The sequence below is a fragment of the Canis lupus genome, chromosome 10 (genome assembly GCF_011100685.1).
Source record: "Canis lupus familiaris isolate Mischka breed German Shepherd chromosome 10, alternate assembly UU_Cfam_GSD_1.0, whole genome shotgun sequence".
Classification (NCBI taxonomy): Eukaryota; Metazoa; Chordata; class Mammalia; order Carnivora; family Canidae; genus Canis; species Canis lupus.
This window is the reverse complement of record NC_049231.1, coordinates 5,984,891-5,995,983: the sequence shown is the minus strand read 5'-3', so window position 1 is coordinate 5,995,983 and position 11,093 is coordinate 5,984,891. Positions and strand designations below refer to the sequence as shown.

At 32.8% G+C, this 11,093-nt stretch overlaps 1 protein-coding gene across 14 annotated transcripts in view; it reads right to left on the bottom strand.

The window, feature by feature from the left end:
* Positions 1-11,093, bottom strand: part of USP15 (ubiquitin specific peptidase 15) — a 124,525-nt gene that overhangs the window by 2,989 nt on the left and 110,443 nt on the right. For 11 of the 14 annotated variants that reach the window (XM_038549857.1, XM_038549858.1, XM_038549860.1 and 8 more), the window contains 7 exons: positions 10,230-10,345; positions 9,783-10,055; positions 9,332-9,402; positions 8,873-8,988; positions 7,871-8,020; positions 5,736-5,839; positions 2,277-2,365 (listed from right to left, as the gene is read on the bottom strand). In XM_038549857.1, coding sequence (XP_038405785.1) covers positions 2,277-2,365; positions 5,736-5,839; positions 7,871-8,020; positions 8,873-8,988; positions 9,332-9,402; positions 9,783-10,055; positions 10,230-10,345 — 919 coding nt within the window. Of the gene's footprint in view, positions 1-2,276; positions 2,366-5,735; positions 5,840-7,870; positions 8,021-8,872; positions 9,005-9,331; positions 9,403-9,782; positions 10,056-10,229; positions 10,346-11,093 lie in introns of those variants that run through there. The other 3 variants (XM_038549859.1, XM_038549861.1, XM_038549864.1) reach the window with 3 other exon arrangements.

The window sequence follows — 11,093 nt, the reverse complement described above, 5'->3', positions numbered from 1 at the left end:
CTTCTCTCCATGGTTGCTTCTGACTTTTTTTGTGGGCTCATTAAATCCTAACCTTAAAAAAAAAAAAAAATCATGTTCTGTCCACCGCCCAACACTCTCAGTATCTTCTCACTAGGTGGCTCATTCAAACCTATGGCTTCAACTGCTACTTAAGAGCAATAATGCAAATCTGTAACTTAAGCTAGTTCTCACTTCTGAACTCCAGTCCTGGTAGTCCCACCACCTAGTAGAAATTTCTCTAGAGCTATCACATAAGTAGCTGACATTTCAACAGCAAACTTTCCTCCTGTATTTTCTACTGTGGCGAACACTGAAGTCAGTCATCTTCAACTTCTCCCTCTGTGCATCTACATCTTCATTTACAGCCAATCTTCACCAAGTTCTATTAATTCTATCCAGGAAATATCTTATAAATCCATTTCCCCCTTTGTCTATACATTACTACCACAGTTACTCTACCACAACTTTCAATTCAGAAGCCTGTATTGCTGAAATGACAGCCTTCTTTTTGCTGGAGGTTGTAATGGTCTTTCTGCTTTTCTCAGAGCTTCCCAAATTTAATAATGCTCCATTACTTAACAATCACTCATGCTTCTCGTCTTTAAGGAAAGCTCTAAACCGTGAAGTACGTCATCTTTTTTTATCTGACTGCCAAGTTTAGCTTTAGTCTAATTTCTGCCCCATATTTAAAGCAAGTATGTCCTTTCAGTAATACCAAATTATTTGCTGCTCCCCTAAATATCATGTTCCCTCATGCCTCCTTGCTTTTGTAGGTACTCTTTTCTCTGCTTAGAACAACTTTACTTCTATTTCTAGTGGCAGACTCAGATCAAAGACCACTTTCTCATGCAAACTTCCCTACACTGGTCCTATCTCCTTAAACTAACCTAAATCAGTGGAGATGGCTGTTAAGATGCAAGGTAACATCAAATACATATATTGTATATAAACAAGATATATTGTTTATTTGAAGGCAAGATTCGGGCAGGACTGTCAAAGACACATTGAAGGAGAATGTAGACAATTTCAGGATGTTTTGGTTGGGAGATTTAGAAAGGAGAACACAATTAAGTGAAAAGCGATGGTTGAGACTTGAAATTAGAGGTCTAAATATAAACTGGAAATGTAATTAATTAGGCATTTATGTATCTTAAAAATATTAGCATTCAAGGCTCTTTGTGTTACAGCTATAGGGACATAAGCAACAGTATACACACATAGATAAACATATAAATTATCTTTAGAGAAAAAACTTAAAATTATTTCATATCTGTTCACCCAATGGTGGATTAAAACTATATCAATAATTGGACTCAGAAGTTCATTAATTTATTAAATTTAATGATATAAATTGAAGACTTTTAAGGCATAACAAACTAAAGAAAAAGCTAGTCTCTGTATTCAAAGAATGTAAAATTTAAACTGGGAAATGAAGAGGTCAGTGCTACTCACACTAAAAGAAAATGTAGCTCTACATGGAAATATGAGTTCCATGCTCACAAGAGCAAACATTAGATTTCTTATTATTTGTACTATTGTGATCAGTAAAATTTTAGAAAGGCAAACTTTAATAGAGAAAAACCCTTATCAAACCAAGTCTTAGCTTTCTTCTTAGAATAAACTTGTCATCCTTTCACCAGTCAATATTTGATAATAAAACCATGCTCTGCTGGGAAGCAAAACAAATGCCAATAGTTTGCCTCCAGCTGTGGCTGATAAATTGATATAAATACAAATAGATGTCACTTCCTCATTTTTCTACTATTCAGAAAATATCAAACAGATACTCAAGGTTAATTTTTAAAAATTTTTCTAATTTGTTTCATCTAATCGTGTAATTTTGAGCTTAAATGTTTAAGTGTCACAAAGGATAAGGCTTTACTTTAAAAATCATAGGTATGGTAAAAATAAAACAAAACAAAAACAAAAAACCTTTAAAGAATTTTTTTTTTTCTATTTTAGTACTCTGATTTTAAGTAGTCAATGTCCCAAAATGTCTGAGCCTGTTTTCCAAAGGAAAATTTTATTATTTTCATTAGAAAACTCCATTTTTCAGGTTGAAAACTACAAGAAAAATTTTCATGATGCAATTTATGCTTCTATTAGTGGGCAAATTAGGAGACAAATTTCCACTTACAGGACAATTTCACATTTCTTTAAATCAGAGAAAGTGTCTCTTCACTATCAGAAACTGCTAAAATACAGACTACAGTGTTCCATGGGGAGCTTTTAAAAAAGTGATGGCTGAGATTTTTAGGAAATAAAAACACACTTACCACAATCTGGTCTTCAGATGCAGTTGAGACACTACTGTCATCAAAGTAGTACCATTTTCCATCATCTTTGTTTTTTGCGAAAGCAGTATCTAATGAAAGAAAAAATATAATCACTTCTGTGATTGAAATGATCTATGGTTTCCGGGGGGGGGGGGGGGCGCGCAAAACTTTACAATCATCTATATAAGGAATACATATTAAAATTACATGAAAATCATTTACACAGGCCTATCTATTACACATCCAACTTATTCCATTGATTAAAGGCTTTAATATATTTCCTACAACCTAAATGCCTAAGGTACTTTTCAAATAAGTTGAAATCTGTGATTTTTCATCCCAAGGACAAACAGATTTATTATTTTTCAATTCACAGAATAATACTAATGACAATAAATGGGAATTAATATTTATGCAGTGCTTATTGTGGATCAATGCTATGTACTTCATATGCATTATCTCACAGAGGAATTATTCCTCTAATTTTAGAAATGGGGAAAGTGAGGCATCAAAAGTAGTTTAATCTAACAGGAAACTGTTAAGTGGCTGGGTTAGCATCTAAACCCAGGTCTGTCTCTGACTCCAGAGTTTGACATTTTAATCAAAATTTAAATTTTGTATGACAAATACTTTTACTATAATACTATCTCATTAATTTGTAGTTTTTACACCAAAATCCTTTTCAGTCTTTAACAAAAGTACTGAGCAAGAGAAAAAGTTTTGTGCTTTTTACAATTTGTACAAAAGTTGTACAAAACTTTGTACAATTTATAAAGATTTGCTTTATCTTTTAAAGTTAGAAATTCCCCCTTTATACATCCCATGCTTTGTCTGAACTATCCAATAAACTCTGGGAAACAAAGCTGCAAAATGTCTACAAAATAATTATCTGTCATAGCTTCTAAAAAGTGATACTTTAGAGGCTGTATCTTCTAAATTGTTCTACCCCTCCCAAAACAAAATTATTGCTCTCCTGGGTGGAGCCTATTGCGGAAGTTGTCATTTGAACCGAAGTGCACTGTACCTACAAATTAAAAGAAACATTCTCAGAATGAATAAAAAGACAAGATTTAGCAATAAAATGGTTTATAAGAGATAAATCCAACAAAAAGGACCCAGAGTTTGCAAACCAAGTGATATTGAGAGAAAAAAATACATCAAATGCTAGTAAAAGGAACAATAGAGAAAGAGCTACCCATTTTAAACATAAATGCAACTACTAATGCAAAACAACTAATAAAATTGTTAGTAGAAATACATAAATCAATATTTTAATAAGAATGACAAATTCTCAGAAATATTACAAAATATAAAAAATAACCTGAGATACTAATGATCTGAAATATAACTGATAAGCTTCAAATATAAGAAATATAGAATTTTATGTCTGGATGGGGAATATGTAGGTTTTTCAAGCACACAAACATTTAAGAAACAGACCATGTATTGGGGCACATGGATGCTTTAATAAACTAAGGATTAATATAGGAAATATCTCCAACTGTTGTGTAATAAAATTAAAATTAAGACAAAAGGAGAGCTTAAAAAAACACGTATGTTTAGAAAAGTGTATGATGCCCCTGGACATTAGAAATTAGAAAATCATAAAGGAAATTAAAAATATATATAGAATTAAAAGTAGATGAAAATACTACATTTCAAAGTTTATGGAACAGAGATAAAGTAGTGTTTGGAGGGAAATGTATAGCTTTAATTATAGACGTCAACTGAGGAGAAAAAATGTAAAGCAAAAGCTAATAAAGCACTCAAACAAAAACTTAAAAACAGAGCAACATAGCAAACTCAAAGTAACAAGAAGAAAAACATAACAAAGGGAAGAGAAGAAATCAGTGAGAGAGAATACATACATAGTAACAAAAAAAATTTAATAAAGCATGATTAGTAATCGAAAGCTAATTCTCTGAGCAGATTAATAAGATAGACCTTGCAGAAAACGGACTAAAAAGAAAATAGAGGAACAAAAAAGGGAAAAAGATATAGCATAGTAGTATTATTATATGCAAGTATTCTCAAACTGGAAAACACAGATACATTTTTAGAAAAATAGAAAATGCCATAATGCTTACATCTTGGGAAAAAGAAGACTGAACAAGATTTCAATAAGCATGACATAAATAGAAAAATGTATGGGTGTGAAGCCCAGATAATTTTACAGGAAAATTCTACTAGACTTTCATGAATAGTTAATTCCTATACTATACTACCTGCTTTAGGATATAGAAAAAGAGTAAAGTATTCCAGCCTGTTTATTATTAGAGTAGACTGCGTAATCTTGATTCCAAAGAAAGAACCACATAAAAAAATTAAAAGACCATTTCACTTATGAATGACATTTTCACACTAAATAAAATTAGTTCAGCAAATTCAACTGGGGATTAAAAAAAAATCCTAAAAGGTAAGTAGGGTTTATTCTAGGAGCGCAATGATAGTTCAACAGAAAAACCAATCAATTGGAGAGTGTGGGCTGGTATGACTGTCCTGGAGAGCCATCTGGGAGTACATAAATACTCTACAATGCAATACCAGCAATCTCACTTCTGGGTATGTTGCTCGAAGAAATTCCCCCACAGGGGGAATTTATATTTATTTTATTGGTCTTGTGGTGGTAGAGAGTTAAAGGCAATTTGGATGTTCACCATGCAGTGAGTAGAGAGAAAATATGGTTAGACTTAAATCCTGAGTGGTTAGAAGCAATGAACTAAATGGCCATAAAGTAACATGGATAAGCCTTATGTGTTAAGAAAAATATGTAAGATCTATAACACAGTACACCAATTATGTAAAAATTAATGATGCATGATTTCTTTTTTTTTTTTTTTATAAATTTTTATTTATTTATGATAGTCACACAGAGAGAGAGAGAGAGGCAGAGACACAGGCAGAGGGAGAAGCAGGCTCCATGCACCGGGAGCCCGACGTGGGATTCGATCCCGGGTCTCCAGGATTGCGCCCTGGGCCAAAGGCAGGCGCCAAACCACTGCGCCACCCAGGGATCCCTGATGCATGATTTCTAACAACACATACAACAAGCACTTTAGAAAGAGAAGAGAAGGAAAATGGAAAAGGACAGGAGTCCTGACCAGTGATGACCTGTACATGAAAACCGAGAACCATGATTAACTCAATCTTCTACTGATGTTTAAAAAAAAAAAAAAAAGGTTCAAAAAGTAATTCATTCATTAATCAACATTTACTGAACCATTACTAATACGTAAAACACATTTACACATTTTCCCTTTCCTTTTCTCCCCTTTGTTTACTTCGTAGGCTCCACACCTAATTTGGGGCTTGAACTCACAACCCCAAGATCAAGAGTCACATGCTCTACTGATTGAACCAGCCAGACACCCCATATTTTCTAAGTAAAAAATATCTTAAGGAAAAAAGTCTGCAGTTATCAAACATCACAATTTTGGCAAAATGGTAAACGCAACTTACAGTGTCCTCCTCCCATTCCTCCATAGTGGTTGGAAACAGCAATCAAATTATAGCGGCAAGGACCTGCATTTGGATTAATTAAGAATTCCGACATATCCAGGTCACTGTTTAACAAAGAGATCAAGTTAGTTTTATGTTTTCCCTAAATGTCATTAATTCTATTACTTTCTGTCAATGTTGCTTGGCTCTCATTTATATAAAAAAATAGCTCTCTCACTAAAGAAATCACTAAGAGCCAAATATGGTAAAACATCTCTCTCTCTCTCTCTCTCTCTCTCTCACACACACACACACATGCACGAACACAAACATACACACCTGAGATTTGACTATTGCAGCAAAAACTTTTCTTAGGGGTTGGGAATTTTACAATTCTCTACGGATGGCTGTTTATTCAGCTTAATGTTTTCATGCTAATACATTTAACTCTCATAGTATATAGTACAATAATCATTACCACTTGCCATTGGGATTCTTTTCATTTTTCATAATTTTGAAGTCATTTTTAGAATTAAATAATTAAGGAAGATAAGTGATAGTAAAAAAAAAACTTCCACAGAAATCTTATAATAATGTAGATATATCTAAACCCCAATATTTATTCTACATTTTCCTGTTTCCGATGATCTATATACCCAAGTGGGCAACACTCTTCAAAACGCAATCAACTGTTGTGTAATCTGTCATGTATCAAAATGGAGCATGACCATTTTATAGCTTATCATTATTCAGTTTTTTTGGACTTCTATCACTAAAAAGCAGTTAATGATTCTAAATTTCAAATATGTCCCTCATAGTTTCTAGCTTACCATTACTTCTGGTTCTTCTTGTACTTACATTGTCAAAATGCTATATATTCTTGAGAAAATTTTGATGGCTCATAATTTTGTTAAGGAGAAAATTACCATTTTTTTCTGGTAAAAAATGATTTTTTTAAAAAAAGTCTCTATTTATTTATGAGAGACACACAGAGAGAGGCAGAGACATAGGCAGAGGAAGAAGCCTGATGCAGGACTCGATCCCAGGACCCCAGAATCATGCCCTGAGCCAAAGGCAGATGCTCAACCACTGAGCCACCTAGGTGCCCCTGCAAAACGTTTTTAAACTTAACTTTATAAAACACCAATCAGAATAAGCAATCCAAAGAATGTTTGCAATATCATATCTATTTCCTTTTTTTTTTTTTTTTTTTTTAAAGGTTTTATTTATTTTCGTGAGAGACACACAGAGAGTGAGACAGAGAGTGAGGGGCAGAGACACAGGCAGGCCCCATGCAGGGAGCCCAACATGGGACTCAATCCTGGGTCTCCAGGATCAGGCCCTGGGCTGAAGGTGGTGCTAAACCGCTAAGCCACCCTGGCTGCCCCATCTATTTCCTTCTAATCACACACACCTGCCTATGGCAGTTGTTTAGTTATTAACTGTATCAAACACCTGGTGCACAAATATAAAATATAGAAAAGAATACTATCAATGTTCTTTTAGTAAAATGGGAGAGTACCAAGTTATTGCTGTAAAGTATTGTGTGAAGTCCTTCCTGGATCACGTGAACGAGAATATATACAATTTCATTTTTGTCCTTACGAATTCTCAATTAAATTTAGTGAAAGCTTAAAAGAAAAAAAAAAAAAAAGGACTACAAAGATGCTATCTCCAAACTTTTTACAAGAATGATATAATACTCTGAATAATGCAATAAACTGAAGTATGACACATCAGGGATAATTGAGTATACTACTTTGTTCATCCTTTTCAGCAGTTGCATTACTGTTTAATATTACTTTCACCTTTGTAAAAAAGCATACTTGAGAATAATTGATGATTACTGATGAAATAATTCCTAGGGAAAAAAAAAAACCACTACGATTCCATAGAGTATCTTAGATTTAAAAACAGCGCCAATGAACCCATATGATAATGCAACACAGAATTACTTTTATTCTACTGTTTAAGAAGGTGTATTTCCTCTTTGTTCTCTGAAAAATATCTAAAAAGGAATAAAAATTCTTACTGATCCTTACCAACTGCTGAACTACTCACAAATACACTTAAAAATTGAAGTTGGATCCAATGCTACCTGATTTTTATAAAAATCTACAGGTGTCCAATGTTTATATGGCATAATTAAAACTTACTTGATGGGAAAATCAACTAAGGTATCCAATTTGTCTCTCATGTATCGACTGTAAGAAAACCGCTTGAGATGTACCACAAGTACTGGAGGCAGGGACCATAAATCCAATTTCTTTGTGGCTTGCTGATGTTCTTTACAATTTGGACAATACCTAAAAATAAAGAGAAATATTTAAAGCTTGCTAGGGGCAATGAAAATAATAGATAAAAAAAAATACGTGGCAAATTCTACATTTATTCAGTGGGCAATTATATATGCCTAATACATACCAGACTAATGAACTCCCTTATTATTTTTATCTTCAATCAAATAGATTTAATATTATAAAGTAACATGTAAATAAGTATTCAAAGAAATGAAGACTATTTACATTTTAGTAACCTAAAAGAATACAAAACTATTTTGAGAGATAAGTATCAGCAAATCTCAGAACTTCTGGGCTTTAATGGAATTAATAATACCACAAAACCCATGATTTCCCTAAAAACCATTTCTATCAAAATGGCTACACGGCAAAAAATTCTTGGGAAAAAGTAACTAAAATTATCCACAGTAAAATACTACTATAGAAAATATAGTAATGAGATTAAAGCTTAATGTTATAACAACAGTTTTAAAGCATTTGAATCACTATTTATTTATTTATTTATTTATTTATTTATTTATTTATTTATTTATTTATTTATTTATTTATCAAAATCATGAGAGACAGAGAGAGGCAGAGACATAGGTAGAGGGAGAAACAGGCTCCCTACAGGGAACCTGATATGGGACTCAATCCTGGGACCCCGGGATCATGTCCTGAGTCAAAGGCAGACACTCAACCACTGAGCCACCCAGGTGTCCCTCAAATCACTTTTAATGGACTATTTTCATTTAAAGAAATGCTTATTTAAAATATCAAAGGGAATTTAGTTATTGCTTTTGCAACTTGATATATCATATACCTCAGTACAAATCCTTAAAAAATAATTAGAAGCAATATTTTAACTTTGTCTCTTACCAAGGATCTTCAGCACCTAGCTTTTCTTTTGTTGTAAAAAGTTCAATGCAATCTTTTAATTTCACAAAGGGTTTTTTAGGAGGTTTATATTCCACACTTTCATGTTTTTCAAAATCCTAAAGAGAAGTATTTCTTGAGTTAAGAGAACAAATGAAACAAAACTCATTTTAGTGATACCATCTTACTATGAATAGTAATGAAAAACTCCTAAACTTTCTCAAAAGAATTACAAAGCTTATTTCAGCTGAGATTTACACCACAATTCTAAAAAACTTCTATATACACACCTATATGGATAATAATTAAAACTGTTAAGAGAAAGCATGTCTGCAAACCAATAAGCCTTTTCTAGTACATAACCATTTTTCTATTAGCAAAATAAACATATTTGGTGGAAGCAAAAGATTATAATAAAATTGTGATCAACATGGGAAAGATATGGAATGAGTGATGGCTTACCTCTGCGGCATTTTCATCAAAATATCTTTTTTTCAAATCAGGATCCCAATCCAAAGCAAGAAATGATCTTTCTAAGATGGAAAACATATTTTTTCTTTAAAACTTAATATGTCTTCATTAAAATGAGCATATTTTAATGTTAAGATATATACCAGAATAAACAATCTCTTCTATTTGCCCTAGGTGATCAGGGTAAATTGCTGTTTCCAAGCCATTAAAAATTTAAGGAGTTAAAAAAAACATACAAAACTTAAGCGTAAGTCTAACTTCCATTTAATAAACAGTGACAAATTTTAATATACTTGTAATTAAGGCTTTGCATTTAAGATATAAATATAGATTTTATACAGAAAAGTGATGTTATTTTTTCATGACTGTTTCATAGTTTTCACCTAAAAAAATACAACATGCTTTGCTCAAGTTCAGTGTTCAAGCCAGTTTTCACACTTACCATCTAGCCTAAGCTGCCTCTCATCAAATCTTATATGCCTGGTATCATCTTTGATGTAGTTAATATCAGTATTGCCTAAATTGTTGAACTGGAATGTAAACAATCTTTTTTTGTGTCCCGTGAGTTGACCTTTGCAAGTTTCCTCAGTACATAATCCATTTTCAGAATCATTATCTCCTCCAACTGAATCCTCAGACTGACTGTTTTCATTTTCGGAGGGAAGTTCTTGATCCTGGCTGGATTCATCATCTGGCTCATCTGTTTCCATTTCACCTAATTTTAGATATTAGAAATCTTTAAATAAACCCAGAGCTACATTTAAAAGTTATTAATATTAACATTATTTCTCCCAGGCTTGAAGAGATTTTTTAGCTCCTTAACTCCCATCTTTTTTTCTGAGGCAACAATCCAGGTGAAAGGTTTTATAATTTAATAGGGAATTCTTACTTGGTGAGCCTTCTTCATGTATGCCATTTGGGCCATTCCCATTAATATTTTGGTCCTTACAGCAGTGTAGGGATCCTTCAGTTTCTTCAGCTTCAGTAGAAATTTTGACATATCGGCTTAAATAAAATCAGAAATCAAATTTAGTTCTATGAAGGTAAAAACTTAAAGTTTTCTATTCTTTCAGTAAAACAAAAATTTTCAATGGGCACTTAGTAGATTCAAGGATAAATCAAACTTAGGATATAGAACCATAAGTGCAAGTGACTAATCATTTCTGTTTTGGTTGTCTTTATAAAAAGAAAGAAGGTAATTTGTTACTTCCAAGTATTTAACACCTTTCTGTGTTAAATAAGTTTGTGGCAAATAATTTCTTGACTTAGAATTATTATATAAATACCCTCATTTAGATTACTTTTAACTGTATAATGTGATCTTTATATATGGATTATGGGACTGTAATGATTAAAATAGGTATTACTAAATATGCCAGTTACAAAAGATAAAATATAAGGGATCAAATGGCAGTCTGGTTATGTTATAATTCAAATCAAGGTTTTAGGAAGACAAAAAGGGGTTGCCTTAAAATACTATCAACCATGAAAGGTTATCCTTTTATTTTTATTATTTTTTTAAAGATTTATTTATTTAACACAGAGAGAGTGAGAGAGAGGCAGAGACACAGGCAGAGGGAGAAGCAGGCTCCATGCAAGGAGCCCGACGTGGGACTGGATCCCCGGTCTCCAGGATCACACCCTGGACTGCAGGTGGCACCAAACCGCTGCGCCACGGGAGCTGCCCGAAAGTTTATCCTTTTAAATAAAACCATTAGCAGGAGTTCTTGAACTAACAATCTGTATAAAGAAA